Genomic DNA, 20705 nt, shown 5'->3' on the forward strand with positions numbered 1-20705 from the left:
GCACATCTTTGCTGTGGCCAGGTTGCCTGATTTTTATTCTCAACAAAACGTGTTTTTCCTGAGATGGGAAGAGCTTCTTTCAGAAGCTGAAGGACTTTACATTTGAAACTTATTGGCACTGAGACTGCACAGCTCTCCCACCTGGCCTGTGCCTTACTCTATGAGAATAAAGAACCCCAACTTTGTACTAAAATATAAAAAAAAAGTTCAAAAAATAAAAAAAAAGTTCAAAAGGCTTGTGCCTTACTCTATATGAATAAAGAACTCCAACTTTGTACTAAAAAGTTAAAAACAGGAGATCAGTAGAGGAAAGGGATCAGGGCTGGGAGGAAGGGAGGGAGGGAAGAAGTGTTGGGGAGTGGTTTTGGCCAAATTATATCGTTATATTGTGTGCGTGCATGAATATGTAACAAGTCCCATCAATCTGTACAACTTTAATGTGCCAATAAAAAATGTGGAAAAAATAAAGTAGTAATTTTCTGAAGAGTTAGTAAATAAGAATTCATATGGCCTGTACCAAAATTGACCTGTTGATTTGAATGAGACTGATAATAAAAGTTTTTAAGAGACTGAAGATATAAATTAAGTATATCTTTAATAAATAGGTGCAAGTTAAAATAAAGCCTGCTATTATTCTATTATTAACAGTCATGGTAGCACTATTGTCAAGGCATAAGAAGGAATATATATTCTTCATAGAGTAAATACTTCATTTCTAAAAGACCTGAACTGACAGTAATGAAAAGTTTAAGTCTCCATCTTTTTTAGCTTTCATTCATAATTAACATTCTTAAATTAGACTCCAGCTAGTCATTATGTTCCTAATACAAATAGGCAATAAAAAAGAATTCATGATTGATTACATTGAACTTAACAGGGTTACTTAGAATGAAAATTTGTTTTATTTTGTTTTTCTTCATCTGTTTATTTCTCCCCAGTGAAGTCAGTAGATTAATGGCACAGGAAGCCCAGGGATGAAGCCTTGAAGAATTTAAGATTGGTTAAATAGTATATCTTTTTAAAAATATTCTTTTGGTTGTTAATGGATCTTTATTTATTTATGTATATGTGATGCTGAGAATTGAACCCTGTGCTTCACACTAGCTAGGCAAGCGCTCTACCACTGAGCTATGCCCCTAGCCCAAGATCCTTTATATCTTTAAACTTCTATAATTTTTTCATTTGTATAGGGGTTCATTTTATCATTTCTAATAGTGAGCATAACATGAAACTAAAAACTTAGCACCTGCAGAACATTTTTTATCCTAAAAATGTGTTATCTTCGTAATTTTAAATATTTTAAAGAGCAGTTAAAAGTTAGCTTAATGATGAGGAGGGCTTTTTAGAGAAATAAACTATTCTCTGCAAAGATATAATACTGGTTACCTATTATACATTTGTCAAAATTCACTGAACTGTACAATACAAAGCATGAACCTTAGTGTAAACTATGGAATATAGTTAATAATAACATATCAGTATATCATATATAAGATATATAGGGGAAACTGTGGGGGTGAGGAGAGGAGGTGGCAGTGAGATGGAACTCTATCTCCCATCTGCCCAATTAGTCTGTAAATCTAAAACTGTAATAAAAAGTAAAGTTTGTCAATTCCTTAAATGTTTTTTAAAAGGCATCAAATATTAATCTAACGGTTTTAAGGAATTCGATATGTGCAAAAGGGCAAAGAGGAAGCTTATAATGTTATAATATTTTGATTCATGGTGTGTTTCTTTTTTCTTTTTTTAAAGAGAGAGAGAGAGAGAGAGAGAGAATTTTAATATTTATTTTTTAGTTTTTCGACAGACACAACATCTTTGTTGGTATGTGGTGCTGAGGATCGAACCTGGCCGCACGCATGCCAGGCGAGTGCGCTACTGCTTGAGCCACATCCCCAGCCCCCCATGGTGTGTTTCTTAAGTATTAGACAATAGCTGGGGACACTGTATTTAAGATATGAAAACAAAATAAAACAGGAGGACATCAGAATGATTTGACTTGATCAATAATTATTTAGGGGAAATTGCTAAGTTGGATGAATTGATTTTATCTTGCTCCTATCCCCCCTTTTTAAAATAAATCATAGGCTTTTCTATTAAACCTGTATTTCTTCACAGTAGTGAAAGGAATATTCCCCACTGAGTGGCACCTTTTTATGTCCCTCTGCATCTAACAATTCTGTCTCCCCTCTCTATTTCTGACAGCTTCTCTCTCTCTCTCCCTTTATTATTCTCCTTTCTTTCCTTTTTTTTTTTTTTTAATCTTGGTCTTTCTTTCTCTGTAACACATTAGACTTTCCAATACTCCTTCTGGTCATTGTTTAGTTTCAGTGAAATAATTCAGTGGTTACCATCAAGAAATAATAGGTCAGTGTTCTGGGTGAAATTTGTATCTACTTTAGCTACTCTGTGCCTCCAATAGGTCGTAGTGTGGGTGATAACAGCAATTCTCACTTGAGACACATACATATACAGTCATGTTCTGTTGTTTATTAATATATATATCTATATTTTTATCTATACTTATATATTAGCTCCTGGTCATATAGGAAAGATTCCTGAAAAAGACTCCTTTGAGTTTGAGGGTTCTTTTTATGGCCTTAAAGGGAAATCCTTATTTTGACTCTGAGCCTATAGGAGAGAGAGTATCCTGGCTCAACCCCACTTTGTACATTGTACTCAATCAGGCAATGAATGTTCTCCCAAACTTGGGCATGCATTAGAATCACTTGGAGATCAATTAAAACACAGAATGCTATGTCCCTTCCTCAGATTTTATGATTCAATAAGATAGACCTGAGAATTTAAATCTCTTAACAAGTTCCTAGACACTGCTGTTATTGCTGTTGCTGGTCTAGCAGCCACACTTCGAGAACACTGGCATGAGAACCCTAGATATTAAATGATGTTTCACCCGAGCAGATAATCAGGATCCAACACATTGGATGTCTTGACACTTGGACCTAGAGGCTCTAGAATTAGGGGAAATGTGTTAAGGATACAACGTAAACATTACTCTGATTTCAAGGTTTGTGGCTCTCCTAAGGATCACTCATGTTCCTTTGCTTCCCTTGACCCCTACAACTTTGCTAGGAAAGATTAAAAAGAAAACCAGTTTTGAGTAATTAATCCTTAATCAATTAAGATATTTTAAGATAGCTATTTTTTGACAGAATAGCCTACTTTCTTTAATCTACATGAATGTAAATGAATTACTAGTTACAATAGAGATCATCTAATATATCCCAACTTCTTTATGTACTTCTGTCACTCTACTTTTTATAACCCTACAATATGCCTACTATTTCCATACCACCACACTCCTTTTTAAGGAATCCTCCAGAATACACTTAGATTTAACTTTAAGCTTACATTCTATCATTTGTTTAAGCAGTAGATATTCCCAGTGTTAAAATTATATAGTAATTAGAAACACAAAAGGATCTAGATACCTCAAAGGAGAATGTCTAAAGTCTATCCAGGACAAACGACTTAATGTTCATTTCTGAGATATTTCCAGGGACAGATTCCATAACCTATAGAGACCGCCCTGTTATTTGTTTTTTTAGTACTAGGGATTTAATTTAGGGCTTTGCACATGGTAGTCAAATACTCTACCACTAAGCTACATCCCCAGTCCTTTTAAATTTTTATTTATTTATTTAAATCTTGAGACAAAGTCTTGCTAAATTGCAGGTAGCCTGGAATTTTTAATCTTTCTACCTTAGTCTCACTAGTAGCTGGGATTACGGCTTGTGATACCTTGCCTGGTTCAGGTCTGTTGTTTATTGGTATCAAACCCATGATATGTACTTATTTTTATTTATTTTCTGTGGTACTAGGGACTGAAACAAGGGGTGCTTTACCACTGACCTCATCTCTAAATTTTTATTTTTATTTTGAGACAGAGTCTTGCTAAATTGCCAAGGCTGGCCTTGAACTTGTGATCTTCTTGCTTCAGCCTCTTGAGTAGTTGGGCTTATAGGTGTGTGCCACTGTGCCTGGCTTTGTTTTTGTTATTTTTAACTGACCACATGTCTGCTGTTACTTTACTCCATAATAATTTTTGTTCGTTTGTGTTTAAACTAATTTTTATTTTAAATCTACTTTTTAAATTTAGCCCTCTGGTAGACTTTATCATGTATTAGAATAATAACATTTTCACTTACTAAATTAACATTCTCCTATCACCTCAATTTTTTTGCTGTATTAAAAATATTTAACGAGTTTTGTGCCCTTCAATTTCTTCCCTAGGTTCAGTTTATTGGGTAGTATAATAGAAAATTTTAGAGGTACTGCATAATGTAGAACCATTTTTTTGTACTCTATTCAATGTGAATCAAATCTACATTAGATTTTTTTGCTAAGTCTAATCTAGAATTTGAACCAACCAACCTTCCTTCCCTCCTGCCTTCCTTCTTTTTTTTTTTTAAAGAGAGAGAGAGAGAGAATTTTTTTTAATATTTATTTTTTTAGTTTTCGGCGGACACAACATCTTTGTTTGTATGTGGTGCTGAGGACTGAACCCGGGCCACACGCATGCCAGGCGAGCACGCTACTGCTTGAGCCACATCCCTAGCCCCAAACTGCCTTCCTTCTTAACCTACCTACCTTCTTTCCTTTCTTCTTCCCTTCCTCTCTCTCCTTCCTCTATCCATATTTTATATATATATATATATATATATATATATACACACACACACATTCATATGTGTATATATAATATATATATACATTTATATATACATATATAGAATTTATATATATACACACACATATAGAATTTATATATATACATATGTAGAATTTATACATATACATATATATAGAATTTATATATACATAGAGAGAATTTATATATAGAGAGAATTTTTATATACATATAATTTATATATATAGAATTTACATATATATAGAATTTACCTATATAGAACTTATATATATATATATATATATAGAATTTATATATATAAATTTAAATCAAATATATATAAATTTATATATATAAATTTAAAGCAATTACCATGAGCCCGACATGTGTTTTAATTCCTAAAATAGTTCTATATGGTTGACATTCCCATTTTACAAATGAGAAATCTAATTCCTAAAGAAGTTAAATAACTTGCTAAGATCACAGAGCTAGTAAGAGAGGAGTCAAGATTTGAACATAGAGATCTAACTGCAAAGCTCATCCTTTAGTTGCTGTGTTAAATTTCTCCTAATTAAGGCATCAACCTTCTTTTTAAACTGTAAATGTAATCAATTACATAATAAAACTTTAATAGAAACATCTATCAATAGCTACAATAAATATCAATTCCTTCAATCATCAGCTATGCTCAAACTGTGGTTTCTTCCCATCCCATAGTAGAAATAAACTATCATTGTATATACATTTTTGGAATTTTATTTTTCCAGCTTGTAAGTCCTATTAATTATGTAGCCCTTTTTCATTGAAATTCTATTGCTTTTCCTAATGAGAATCTGCTGTTTCACTAAATAAACATACTATTTCCTGGTTAGCCATTCTTCCACTATTGGTCATTTGGATGAGGTACAGGCTTAAACTATAAAACACTATGTTCAGGACTGGGGTTGTGGCTCAGTGGTAGAGCACTTGCCTAGCACTGCATAAAGATGAATAAATAAAATAAGGGTATTGTGTCCATCTACAACTAAAAAAAAGTTTTTAAAAAACCACTATGTTCAGATAAGTTACTAACTTTCTCCTTTGACTTATTTCTTTAACATGTATTTCTGTAAGTCAAGGGGTATAACCATTTGTAGCATTGAGTTTCCAAGTCACTCTGTAGAAAGCCCTCCACTATTTACGGTGACATCATAAATGTTATGGACAGCTAGTAAAATGCCAACTGGTAACTGCTTTACTTGTATTTCTTTACTGTTAATGAAGTTGATGACTCTTCAAGTATTTGTCTTCTGGTATTTTCTTTCTTTCTTTTAAAATTTTTTTTTTTGGTTATAGATGGACACATACCATTATTTATTTATTTTTATATGATGCTGAGGATCGAACCCAGTGCTCACACATGCCGGGCAAGCACTTTACTACTAAGCCACAACCCCAGCCCCTCTTTTTTTTTTTTTTTTTTTTTTTTGGTACTAGGGATTGAATCAGGGACTCTTGGCCAGTAAGCCACATCCCCTGCCCTGTTTTGTATTTTATTTAGAGACAGGGTCTCACTGAGCTGTTAAGCACCTTGCTTGCTGAGGCTGGCTTTGAACTGGAGATTCTCCTGTCTCAGTCTCCTGAGTTGCTGGGATTACAGGTGTGCGCCATTGTACCCAGCCTGGTGTATTTTCTATTCCTGTTCTTAAACCATTTGTTAATTGGTTAGTTTACAAATTCCTATCAGCCATTTAAGTATAAAGATACTCTATTCTTTTTCCATTCTCTTGTTATACATTTATTTAAAATTGTTAATTTGGCTGATACTTATACTTGTTATGCAGCTTGGAACTCAATTCCCCCAGAGCTCCCATTTCCTCAGCTTTCTGCTCAAAAGTCCCTTCCTCAGAGAGCATGCCCATGACTACCTGTGTAAAATATCCCTCTGCTCTGCTCAAATCACTCTTTTTTCTAAGTTTTTAATCACAGTGCATTCCAGTTGGCATATATATCTTATTTGTTTATGATCTCCCTACTAGAATAAAACATTTCAGGAGACAGGGGCATGATTATTTTTATAGTCTATCTCCAGTGCCTAGCACATAGGAGGAATTTAATAAATATTATTGAGGGAATGACTCCAACTTGGCCATTGAAAATTATTTTTATTGCTTCTGTGGACAAGAAATGAACTTTCCTCTGTAATAAAGGCAATGATAATATTGCATTTTTTTCTTTTTGTATATTGTCTGATCTCATCGATTCAAATCTATTTTTGTATCTTTATTTCTATATTCTAAACTTTGTACTGGTAATTATTTTTAATAGGGTGCCGGGGATTGAACCCAGAGGTTTGAGCATGCTAACCATGTGCTCTATCCACTGAGCTGCACCTCTGACCCCTGTCTTAGAATTCTGATAGTCTTAATTATGACATGCCTTAAGATGTTATGGGACCCAGTGCCCTGAAGACATTTTCTTTTCTTTTTAGTTTTTGATTCTGGGGATTTAACTCAGAAGGGCTTTTACCACTGAGTCACAACCCCAGCCCTTTTTACTTTTTATTTTGAGTAAACTTGTCTTCCTAAGTTGCTTAGGTCCAGGCTAAATTGCTGAGGCTGGCTTTGAATTTGAGATGCTCCTGAGTCACTGAGCGTACAGGTATGTGCCACTGTACTTGGCTCCTGAAGACACTTTCCATCCCAACTGTTTCTTTGAGACTCATACCCCTATCTTTTCCATATATTTTTAATTATTTTGTTTTGGTACTGGAGTTTTATCCCAGGGGTGCTTAACCACTGAGCTATATCCCTAGCCTTTTTTTTTTTTCTTTTTTGAGACAAGGTCTCACTAAGTTGCTAGGTCTCACTGAATGGCTGAGTCTGGACGTGAACTTGAGATCTTCCTCTCTTTGCCTCCTGAGTTGCTAGGATTACAGGCAAGTACCACCATGCCCAGTTTTTTAATAATTTTATAATTTCCTTGAAATATCCTATTGAGATGTTCATTGGTTTTATATTAAATACATAAATCAGTTGAGGATGTCTTCTCAACTTTGCTGTTTTATTAAACTTACTGAACCCATAAGGAAAGCCTCTTTTCTTTTTTCAAGTTGTACTTTATTTCTACCATGTAAGTTTTGTGTTTTTAAAATCAGTTATCTTATTACCACACTTGATTTTTGTTGCTGTTGCTATTAAAAAATGCATTCTTTTTTCAGTATTCTTTATGTTTATTAATTTAAAAAAAATTGAGAGGCAGGTGTAATGATGTACACCCTACTATCAACTACTCAGGAAGCGGAGGCAGGAGGATTGCAAATTCAACATCAGCCTGGGCAACTCAGTGAGACCTTAAAAACAAAAAGAACTAGAGATGTAGCTCAGTGGTAGAGTGCCCCTAGGTTTGGTTTTTAATCCAGCAAAATACAAATAAACAAAATATATATAAATTTGTTACATGTGTTTAAATTATCATAACTTTTCTATTCTTTTGTATTTATATGATTAATATTAATAATTTCCTTAATTTTACAATAAGCTTGTTGTGTTTTGCCTGTTGAGATTCTAAGAATTTAGTATTTATTGTAGACTAAACTAGAATTTTCTTTTTTGTGTTGTCTTTGCCTGGCTTTATAATCCAAATAGATTATTTGCTTCATGAAATTGTGAAAACAAAACAGAATATTTTTTGTATATTTCTATATTAAAACAAAACAGTACATAAAATAGAGACAAGTCTTAGAGTATCTAAAAAACTGTTCTGGAAAAGTCAAAACTGTCTTTTACTTAAATGAGAGCTTTATGATAATTTTTTTCTATTTCTTCAGTTTTCAATTTCTGGTTGCATTAATTTTGCTTTTTTTCTTTTACATTTTTAATCTTATTTAGCATTTTCAAGTTATTGAAACAAAACTGTATTTGACCTTTCTCAATAATGTTTTACCATTCTTCTTGATATAACATCTTTTATATTTTTCAATTTTACTTTAAAAACAAAATAGCCAACCCAATGGTTTGCCAGTTTTGTCCAGTTTTGTTTTGTTGCTCTTTTTGAAGAATCAACCAATCTTTTTAGCACTTCAAATTATTTTAAAATTTTCTAGTTAATTAATTTTTAATGTCAATTTTTTCTGTTTTCCCGTTTATATATGTATATATACATATATATTTACATTCCTCATTTCATTCTTACTAATAGGGGTCTTGCTTTGTGGCCCAGGCTAGTTTTGTTTTGTTTGTTTGGTTTTTTTTTTTGCATTCAAGTTTGCTATTGAAATTATGAAAATAGTTTTTTGAATTTTCATTAGTGCAAATGTCACTCATTAGATAAATATAAGAAATATATAGAGGCTATGTAGAGAAGAAGATATAGAGAAGTATAAAGATAAAAGAAAACATACCCACACAAGCCCTCCAGAACTCAACATCCTGGCTTCAAAATGTGAACACTGTGATTCTCTTATATTTTGTAAACACAAAATGGACAATAGGCCAATAGCCATAATACTAACTGAGTGGTGTAAGAAGCTGGTTTAAAAATAAAAATTATCCAAGGTTGAATCAAGGTTGTGGGTAGTTAAGAGTTGACTATATCATTGGGCAATTACACTGTATCTGTCTCTGAGAATCTTCAGAGACAAATGGCTCAATTATAAGGACTTTAAAGCACGCACCTATTTACATTGCTTTACATCTTAGAAACCCCCACAACATTTTCTTTCCACATACCTGGAGTCTACTGCCTTGAGAGCTGTGTTTTTTAAATCAGTTGTCTTTTCTTCAGAGGTTTTGTCACTCATTTCTTTTGATATGTTTGCCTCACTTCTTGCTGCACTCAAAGTAGTATGAAAACACCTTTCACCTTGGAAAGTAAGTGTTATGTCTGAGATGGTGACATGTTTTGAGGATTCTTTGAATTCACTCTTACTTCTTGTATCTCGTAGACATCCAGGCTTCATAGTGCTTTCCACTATTTCCTTTGAAAATGACAAAGCAATAGCAAGTCAGGTAATAGAAGAGTGTGATATAGAAATAGATTATTTATGGAGCAGTATCTAGTATAGTAATCATTTCATTCACATTTACTGAGTGTGCACAGGTGTTGGAGGCAGGCAGTGTGGGAACCATGGCCTGCCCCACTGCAGCCTGATAGCACATTCAGAAGCTCATTTTGTGATGTGCACCAATGTCACCTCACATAAAACAAGTAGCACTTATAATTACAGCATTTCTTGTCTGCGAATTGTAGGGGCAAGGAATGTTTTCTGAAAATGTTAGTCTCCTAGTCTACGAGCAAGAAAGATATGATAGAGGCTTGGAGTTCATAATAATACTAGTCTTTGTTTTTCAAAAGATTTAAAGCCTGTACCTAAAATCTAATACCCTCAAATCTCTCCCCATTCTTCTTATCTCCTGGAATCTGTTACTGTGCCACTTCTTAGTCACTTACTGATCACAGCAGAGTCTCTCATTCAAGCTGGTGAACCCCAAAGCTGTGTTAACATTCCTCACATCTGTACTTCTTTCTCCCATTGCCCCTACCTGGTCCATTACCTCTATTATATTTCCTTAAAAATAATGTAGTAATCTGGATCTGGGGTTGTGGCTCAGTGGTAGAGTGCTCAGCACTACCTAAAAAAATTAATAAATAAAAATAAAGGTATTAAAAATAGTGTGATAATCTTATTTTAAAAGATAACACTTTCCTTTTTTCCCTGAAAATTAAAGCTACTTATATTATAGAATATTTGGAAAATCCTCTAAGGAATAAAGTGAAAGGTAGAAATTATTCCTTGCATGAAGCCACTGTCCAAAAAAAGCCATTCCTCTGGTACAATTGATTCCCATCTCTTTGTTCATTTATTTATTTTTTATTATATCTGCTTTGACATTGTTTTGAAGTTGCTGCCTACATTTTTTCACCTAACATTTCATTACTATAAGCATTTTCCTCCTGTCATTAATAATTGTGTAAAAACACTTGATTTTTTCATAATTAAAAATAATTTATCTTTATTATAGGAAACAGAGAATCCAAAACAGTATAAACAAGACATAAGTGGCCCATAGTCTTACAATCTAAAGATTAACTGCTATTCACAATATATATATATATATATATATATTTATTTGTATGTGTGTGTAAATGTATTTTTACATCCCAGAGAACATATTATTCATTTTTCACTCAAATTTATATCATATACACTTTTCCAGGTTAAGAAACATTCTTAAATAATTTTAATAACTACAAAATAGTAATTCATTTAACAAAGTTTTACTCAGTGCCTATGATATTATCAGGCACTATGGTAGCTCCTGAACAAGATAAATATGATATCTGCCCTTCATAAGCTCAAATTTGTTTAGCTATTCCTAGTAGATATTTAGGTTGCTTCCGTGCTTTCATTATTATAAGCATGGGAAGCATAAGATATGATTAATGTGTGCTAAGTATGTTCTACCACTGAGATGCACTCACAGCCTATAACTAACATCTTTGTAATTAAATCTTCATTTCTGTCAAAGGGTACAAATATTTTTAAGGTTCTTGACTCAGAATTATTTCAAGAAAACTGACCCAATTCTCATTTATACTATAAATCTCTACAAATTCCCAGTTGACTACACTTCTGCTAATATTGATAGTGTTTATTCTTTTAATTTTTAACTTTTTTGCAGTGCAGATTCAACCCAGGGCCTTGAACATGTCAGGCAAACACTCTACCTTAAGTACACTTACAGCTTTTTTTTTGAGATGGGATCTCACTAAGTTGCCCAGACTGGTCTCAAACTTGAGATCCTCTGTCTGCCTCAGCCTCCAAAACAGCTGGAATTACAAGCATGTGTCCCTGAGTCCAGTTCTGTGTCTGTTCTTTTTTTTTATTTTTTATTTTTTTAGTTGTTGATAGACCTTTATTTATTTATATGTGGTGCTGAGAATCTAACCCAGTGCCTCACACATGCCAGGCAAGTGTGCTACCACTGAGCCACAGGTCTCAGCCCCTGTGTCTGTTCTTTTAATTAACAATTACATGGGTTAAATATTTTTTGTAGGAGCTCCATGCATGGAAAAATAGGAGTCGCTGGTCAACAGGAAGAACAAGTTCTGATATTCTATTGCACAGCATAACAGCTATAGATTGTAAAATACCAAAAAAGAGAAATTTAATTTTTTTCTAGTATTATTTATGCTCAACTTCTTCTGTGAAACTTCTGTCCTCACCCTTTGATCTATTTCTGTTGTGAACCTAGTGGAGAAATTTTAGCAGTTTTCTTCAGACTGATCTCTTTACCTATTATGCATCCTGCCATAAGATTAATCTTTAAAACAAACAAAAAACAAAACAACTCCTTCATTTCCTTACACAGCCCTTAGTTGCTAAGGTTTTCTCAGAGTGAAGTCTCCACTTCTTGATTTGGCATTCAAGGTTTACAAGCAACTTTCCAATCCTATATGCTAATATTCTCCACATATATTATGCTCCATCCTACTTGAATTAATCCGAACATGGCTTTGTTTTTCTACTTCCTGGACTTTGCCTAGTGAAGTTTCATCCCTTTCTTCAAGTTACTGGGCACTTTTCTATATATTTAAAATTTAAAACAGTCTTACTTTTATTAATGTCCTCATTTTGGAGGTGAAGAAACAGAGGATCACGTAGGTTCAGTGAGCTATTCAAAGTCACACAACTAACATGCAGCAGGTTAAGAATCTAACCCAGGTTTTCTGACTACATCCTCATTTCTTTTCATTACACCATAGCTTTCAGGCACTAGGTTAAGTTTGACAGTAAGGATGGTTGCTGCCTATTTCAAAAGATATCATACAACCCCTTTACACCAGGTCTCAGGGATCAGATCTCATTTTTAAACTTAGGTCACTCACAGACAGTTCCACAGGTGATAACTAATGTCACCTGACTGAGAACTGTGACCTTGTTTATTGCTCTAGTGCTTGATAATTAAAGAATCAAAGTCTTCCATGTCACATACCTTTTCCTCTTGTTTGGCTCTTATTATGTCATCATTTTCAAACACCACAGTGACTCCTGAGAAGTTTGAGGCATCAGAGCTATGTGTGTCTTCTGTGGCCTCTACGACTTCTGTGATTTCTGTGACGATATTTACATCTGGAACCTCTGGGACCTCATTTTCTGGAACATCTGTCACATCTGTGACGTCGGTGACATCTTCAAGTTCCGAGAAATCTAGGCTGTCCATGACATGAATGCCTTTGGTCCATGTGTACGGATGTGGGTTCTGTATAGTTGAGAACTCTGTAATGTCCATGATGTCCACGGAGGCTGTGATATCTGTGCTATTTGTGATTTCTGAAAAGCTTGAGACCTCTGATGCTTTGAGAACTTTGATTTTCTCATGATTCAAGAGGGAGATGAGGTCCACCCACTGAGAAAATAAGGCCTCCTGTTTATATGGAGGAGCACAGAGCTGTAAGTAGTAGGCTCGGCCACTCACCAGCTTTAATTTGAGGCGCAAGTTCTTAGCATCATGCACAGAAAGAGTAACAAACTGCAGAGGGAGAAACCTGAAAATGAATGCAAATGTAACATTATCTGGAGACCTGGTTGGAGACCTATAAAACAGGCTTTCCTTTTATATTTTGTATCAGCTTGAAGAGTGAGACTCAGGAAAAGGACTTTTGTCTCAGATAGTTCTAAAGGAGGACTCCTCAGAGTCATCTCAATCTAATCATGTGTCTAGACCTCTGATGTACTAAAAATCAGAATGCCACCTATTTATCATGAGAAAATATTCATTTTAATTAACTAAAAGGGCTGTTTCTCAGAGAAATTAAGTGATTTGCTCAACATTGTAGAGCAAATGACTGACCGAGAGAAGACCAGAGCTAATTCTGATGGCAGCCAGGACGTTGCGTGGAGAGGAGGTGTGTTCTTGGGAGATTATTTATTATGAGTCATCAGTTTTTGTTACTTAGGTTTATTTATTTATTTTATTTTTAAAAAATATTTATTTTTAGTTGTAGTTGGATACAATACACTTATTTTATTTATTTGTATGTGGTGCTGAGGATTGAACCCAGGGCCTTGCACATGCAAGGCAAGTGCTCTACCGCTGAGCCACAACCTCAGCCCCAGGTTTATTTATTTTTAAATTAACTGCCTGTTTGACTTTGTCATAAACCATGTTCCTTGACTTTGAGAACACTTTTTGGTCATTTGCATCAGGGTATGCAAGTGAGATGCTTCTTTGGAGCAATTGTCATCAGCGGTTCCATTTCCACAGGGCTCATGCATATTTTCTAAGAGATTCTTAACCTCTTCTCTTTGTAACTCACCTTGTAAGCACCAGCTTCCCTGTAGAAGGGGATGTCAGGAGACTTTCAAACAGGGGTTCTGAACGTTTTTTAGCAGCAGGTGTCAGATGTGCCAGCAGCATCACATTGGGAGTCTTCTGGGTGGAACTGGAAGAACAGATGCCTACAGTCACCCAGTTGGCTCGATTATGAAGGTAAATGGATTCACCTCTTCTGTTGACCTGAGTGCAGAGAACAAGACAATGATTTAAAAAAAAAATATATATATATATATTTAAAGTCACACAACTATATATATAGTTGTTGTTGGACCTTTATTTTATTCCTTTATTTATATGTGGTGCTGAGAATTAAAACCAGGCCTCATGAGAGACAAGCGTTCTCCCATCAAACCACAGCTCCAGCCTGAAGATGATTTTTGATGAAAGTCACAGAACAGGTAGCCTCCCTTACTGGATCAATGTAAGAGAAGTCAGGATACAGAGGGGAAATTAATCATGATGTATTTATTCCTTTGCTTGTTTGGGTTAATTTTTGGAGATACCACAAGTGAATAGACATAATCCCTTCATGTGTGGGAGTCTCCCAGGGAAGACAAACATTAAACAACTTAAGTAACTAATTATTACTGTAGCAAGTATTACCAAGAACAAATTCTGGGAACATTTAACAGAGCACTTAGCTTAGGGTAGGGATATAGCCAATGATGTGACAGTAAATGTTTAACAGTTCTCAGAAGATTCACTTACACATAAACTTTTTGAAAATGTTACTGATAGTTGGGTGGCAGGAAGATCAAAGCTAATCTCAGCAACTTAGCAAAACCTGCAGCAACTTTGTGAGACCCTATTTTGAAATAAAAAAGGACTAGAACTATGATTCAGTGGTAAAGTACTCCTGGGTTCAATACCCAGTACCAAAAACAATAACAACAAAATGTTACAGATACATTGGGCAGTGGTAAGAGTGCTTACATAGCATGCATGAGGCCCTGACTTTGATCCCTGGCAACACAAAAAATAAATACATAAATAAATGAAAACTAAAATAAAATGTTACTGATATAAAAGATGAGCGCCATACAATTTACATAAAACACAGAATATTCTTTACTTTTAATACCATAGAGTCAAGTAACGTATTCTATAAACCTTTATCAAACTCTTGCATCCGTAACCTCAAGAACATAGATAATAGTAAAATGTAGTAAAAAATAGGAATTGTGAGTTTTGGCTATTTATTATCATTGGTTTGGATGTAAATTTATATATGTTATTATAATTATTACTATTATTGTTATTTTGAAGTACCAGGGATTAAATTCCAGGCTCACACATGCTATATCCCACTGAGCTATATCCCTAGTAATATAACTTAATTTTTAATAATGGCTGGATTAAGCCAGGCATGGTGCATATTTAATTTCAACTACTCAGGAAATTGAGGCATAAGGATCTCTTGAGCCTAGAAGTTTATTGCCAGCTTGGACAACACAGCAATACCTTGTTTCTATTAATAAACAAATAATAAAATAATGATAATAATGGCAGGACTTAAAGACCAACTTGTAAACTTCCTGAACACTTGCCAGTAGGCCCACTCCAGCCCACCATTGGATATGGGGTCATGGAAATATACTCTGAGGAGGGGACTCCTAGCTGAGACCTGAAGAATGTGAGAGGTAAACTGACTGGTGGAGGGAAGAAGTTTCTGGGCATAGGAACAGTATATGTAGAAATCCCAAAGTCCAATAATCTTGGGCAATAACATCTCTGTTAGTTGGCAAAAGAACAGACTGGTAAAGGGGTTGACAGAAATGTGAAGGAAACCATAGAGGAGCTACACTGGTTTCTCAGTTGTATGAGAACTGGTTCAATTAAAAAATAAACCACTTATAAACAAATATATTCCAAAAGAAGTTGTGATCCACACTCCTCACAGCCTACCCAAAGCTGTGCCTCTGATGAACAGAATCCTGGATTTGTTCATTATCCACTCTTCAGAGATGGTGACTCAGTTCTGAGATTAAATCCCAATTAACCTAAAACTGACTTGGGACCCCTCCTGCTTGCCTGTGACTAATTTCAACAGGGGCATGTGGAGAAGGCCTGGCCAGTGAGAAGCAAGTGGGGGCCTCCTGGTGGCTCTGGGAAGGTTTCCCAATCCTCACAAGAACACAGCAGGATGAGATGTTTCTCTTGTGTTCCTGGCAGCTGTCACTGCAAATGTCTTGTTAGAGAGCAAAAAGAGAACCCAGCACCCTGGGCTCTTCACTCTATTTGAGATTATTGTTTTTGTTTGGATTTTTTTTTTCATTTGAATCCACTGAGTCAGGAATCTGAGTAGCTTGCTACCAAGGACATACTGACCAGGAGAGGTTGTGGTGTATCTTGAAGGGTATGACATTTTTTAAAAATAGTTGTTTTAGTTGTGTATGGACTCAGTGCCTTTGTTTTTATGTGGTGTTGGATCCATCCCAGTGCTTCACAATTGCAAGGCAAGTGCTCTGTAACTGAGCTACAATACAACTCTAGCCCCGAGGAGTATGACTTTTTCCCAAATTATCATGTGGGGCTGTGTCTGATCTATAGACTGTTAACTATCTCCCCAGTGTAGGTCAAGTGTCATGCAATCAATGAAAATATTCCAAAGGTAATTTGAAAAGGGCATAGGAAGAAAAGTGAAAAAATAAAATATTATTGGTAGGAAACAAATACGTAGAAGGCAAAGAGCATCAAATCATGACTTGTTATTAAAACAAATGTTTCTGGAGGCTTCACTTCTTGCTATGGTATATGCTATGGGGCTGGAAGGGTCATGCTAAGTCAGGAATCAGTGCCCAAAACATGTTTACGAAAGGTGAAGTCTCCTTACCTTTGAGGAAGGGTTTGTTATCCTCCCTGTCACCCCTCTGTGGAATCAGCTGAGTAGCTGCTAGAATGTGTTGGAATTGGAATTCAGTGTGGCTGTTAGGCATTGATGAGGCATTTCCCAACCTTTTCAATTAGAAGTATGGCCCATCCACTGAGCTCCTTTCTCCATTTATTTTCTGAATATTCCAATGTCAAATGTGTAGAGGAGAGTTTGTACAGATGTGCTGACAAGCAGTTTAATTCCCAACATAGGCACGTTTTTTAGGAAAAAGTCAGGTTTTCTCCCTGACACTATCTGAGCTAACATTCATTATAATCCTTAGTTTGTTACAGATGTTTTTCTTTCAAACATCTTGTAAGTCTAAGAAAGAAGTTATCTGAATATTTTCCTGTGACAGGATGCTTTAAAAGTCACTTGCTATGACTTTGGGAATATTATGTTAGAATGACAATTATGGTAGCATCAGGACAGAATTACTAAGAGTTTGTTGGGAACATTTGAAATTAATGATCCTTCAACATTGTTATTATTTCAGTTTCTTTGAAGTTCCAAAACTGTTCCCTTTAATGTTATCACATATTCCCTCACTACATTTAAGACAAGTTTCCTCCAAACCTTTTCAATTGTCTTTGAGAAAATTAAATGCTATGATTACTGGAATTGAAATTAGGGCCCAAGTTTTATTTACCTGTATAAAATTGCTCTCTAACATGGGAGGAGACACAAAAGGGGCATACTCTCCTCCATCCAACATATTTTGAAGACCTCCTGGACTGCAAGGTTGTGGGGCGCAGAGTGCATCTTGCTCATTGGTCGACTTCCTATTGATTTTCTTCATTATGCTTATATGCAAACATCAAAAAATTGAAGGAATGGAAGTGCAATTAATGAATACAGAGAGAATATAATATAATTAAATTGGCTCATTTTTTCATTAATTCAGCAAATTTTATCAACATCATGATATGCTTGGCATTTTTCCAGGCACTATAGATACATCTAAATAGGATTGATAAGATCCCTCATGTAGTTTATATGTTATGGGGTGACAGATAGTAAGCAAGCCTAAAAAGTGGGAGAGGGATTGGATAATAGGAACTATAAAGACCATAAAAGAGATATCTGTAATAAAGGTGGCTGAGATCTGTGGCTGGCAACAACACCTATAGGGTAATTAGGAAAGACCTTTCTAGGAGTTTTCTCAATATATGCCCTTTCCCCAAATATTATTTCTTACCTCTGTAACTAATGATCCCACTGTACTTTCTGTCATCCAGTGTTCTCTAATCCTTTTGTGTGAGTAGGATATCAAAAGTAAACTAAACTGGTTAGCTTCCTGTTCTAAACTGAGAACAGTTCTTTCATGCTATTCACCTATGACTGAGGCTTAGCTTTTGGTTGAGAGGAACTGGTGGATATTTGTCTGCTGTCTAACTCTTGTGCTCTCTTGCGTGCTCGCTCTCGCGCGCTCTCTCTCTTTCTCCCTCCCTCCCTCCCTTTGAAAACCACTTCAACAGACAACAGTGACTCTATATATTTGGATTTCACCTTTCACTTATCAGAAATAACAATTCTTAACAGAGTAAGAACCCAGAATGTAGTGTGATCAGACATTAAAAAATCACCTTTCCCACTTAAACAGATGTTCCTCCAAAGATACACAAATGGCCAATAACCACACATGGATAGATGCTAAATATCACAACTCCAATAATACATCATATCCTTCAGGATGACTGCTATTACAAAAAAAAGAAAGAAAAGAAAAGAAAAGAAAAAGAAACAGGACTGGGGGTGTAGAGTGCTTGTGTAACATGTAGAATGCCCTAGGTTCAATCCCCAGTACTGGAGGGAAATAAACAAAAAACAAACAAACAAACAAAAAAAAAAAAAGAAAATAAAATTACTGGAAAGGATGTTAAAAAATTTGAATCCTTGTGCACTGTTGTTTGGAATATGAAATAGTATGGCTGCAATGGAAAACAGTATGGTGTTATCTCAAAATACTAAACATAGAAATGCCACATAACCTAGCAATTCCAGTTCTGGGAATATACCCAGAAGAATTGAAATCAGAGCCCTGAAGACATATTAGTACACCCATATTCATAGCAGTATTATTAACAACAGTTAAGATGTAGAAACAACTTAATGCCCATTGGAAGATGAATGAGTAAACTAAATCTTTCTCTCTCTCTGTCTCTCTCTCTCACACACTCACACCCACACACACCCACACACCCCCCTCCACAGGAATATAAAATGCAGCAAAAAAAGGAAGGAAATTCTGACACACACTACAACATGAATGAAACTACTTGAGGACGTTATGCTAAGTGAAATAAGCCAGTCACAAAAAGACAAATGCTCGATGATCCCACTTATAAGGAGGTACCTAGAATAGTGAAATCACAGAGGCAAAGTAGAATGATGGTTGCTAGGGGAACAGAGGATTGGAAGATGGGGAACCAATGTTTATAAAAAATGTTTCAATTTTACAACATGAAAAGAGTTCTGGAGATGAATGATGGTGATTGTTGCAACATCATTATAAATCATTTAATGCCACTAACATATATTCTTAAATATAGTTAGGGTGACAGTTTCCTTCCTCAGAGACCCCTCACCCAAGCAAAAGGATAAGTAGTGAGCATGTTTGTTGTGGTCCCAGCCAGGACTGCAGGATACAGAGACCTCTGCTGCCACATGTGCTCTGAGCAAGGGCTTTGGGCACAATAAGCTGTGGCCAAGGCACAATTCCACTGGTGGCAACTCCATGGCACCCCTTGACCACATCTTATGCATGTACAGGGAAAATCAAATGATTCAAGAAGAGCAAGAAAATAAATAAATTGAAATAATCCATACAAGCAGAAATGTGATGGGGCTGGGGATGTGGCTCAAGCGGTAGCGCGCTCGCCTGGCATGCGTGTGGCCCGGGTTTGATCCTCAGCACCAACAAAGATGTTGTGTCCGCTAATAACTAAAAAATAAATATTGAAATTCTCTCTCTCTCTCTTTAAAAAAAAAAGAAATGTGAAAATCAGACCCCAAAAAGAACAATCAGAAAAAAAAAGAGATAACCACCACCACCACCACCACCACCACCACCACCTAAAAACAAGAGGATGAGAAATAATAATTAAAAGAATGTATTTAGTGCTTGTTAAGTGGCAGGCAATAAAGGCTTTAATGCACTCTCTCATATAATTCAGATAACACTATGAAATAACAGCATTAAGACACTCACTTAAGGCAACTGAGACTTAGAGAAATTAACTTCCCAACATAACATAGCCTGGAAGTCCCCAAACCAGGATTCAGACCCTCCTAGCCTGACTAGAAGAGCTAATGTTGTTGCCCAATGTTCCGCCTTGCCTGAGGTGCTTGGAGAGGTGGGTGTGAGAACTGGAAAGGGTGAGAGGTGGAAGGAGGAAAAGAGGACAAAAGAATACAGAAAGCACCCTTCCCCTCTCTTCCTGTTCCCTCCTCTTCCTGAGCAATAGAGCCCTAAATGTGTTGATGGGACAGAGAGATCCTCTCACCTCTCTCAAGGTAGGAATCTGTGCTGGAAGAAGCAGGAAGCCTCAGTTCAGAACGTTAAGGAAGGAAGAACGATCCCCATCGCTTCCGCACACGCCCTGCTCAGCTCAGACTCTCCTATCAGTTCATACATCTCCTCTAAAGTCTAGAAAAGCTGTTCCTGTGGGCAGACCTCAGGAGTGAGGAAGGGAAAAAGAGAACTTGGAAAGGGAAGTGCAAAAGGAAGGGAGAGAGAAAGGGAGGAAGAGAGAAAAGGGCAAGAGTAGGAGTGGCACACCCTGTGCATGTCACACCCACAGGACTGTCAAATCTTACCTCCACTCAGGACTGAACCACATCTTCTTTTGGAAAAGAAGTT

The 20705-nt window shown here is 35.8% G+C and overlaps 1 protein-coding gene across 1 annotated transcript; it reads right to left on the reverse strand.

Annotated features, from left to right (window-relative positions):
• Nucleotides 1-153: 153 nt before the first annotated feature.
• Garin2 (golgi associated RAB2 interactor family member 2) lies at nucleotides 154-20436 on the reverse strand. Its single transcript, XM_026385113.1, has 6 exons — nucleotides 20350-20436; nucleotides 17493-17646; nucleotides 13952-14151; nucleotides 12628-13180; nucleotides 9361-9608; nucleotides 154-187 (listed from the first exon to the last, which is right to left on the reverse strand). Exons 2-6 carry the CDS (start codon nucleotides 17640-17642, stop codon nucleotides 154-156), a joined length of 1185 nt encoding a protein of 394 aa, XP_026240898.1. The 5' UTR covers nucleotides 17643-17646; nucleotides 20350-20436.
• Between the last annotated feature and the right edge of the window lie 269 nt (nucleotides 20437-20705).

Source organism: Urocitellus parryii, chromosome 6, assembly GCF_045843805.1.
Source record: "Urocitellus parryii isolate mUroPar1 chromosome 6, mUroPar1.hap1, whole genome shotgun sequence".
NCBI lineage: Eukaryota > Metazoa > Chordata > Mammalia > Rodentia > Sciuridae > Urocitellus > Urocitellus parryii.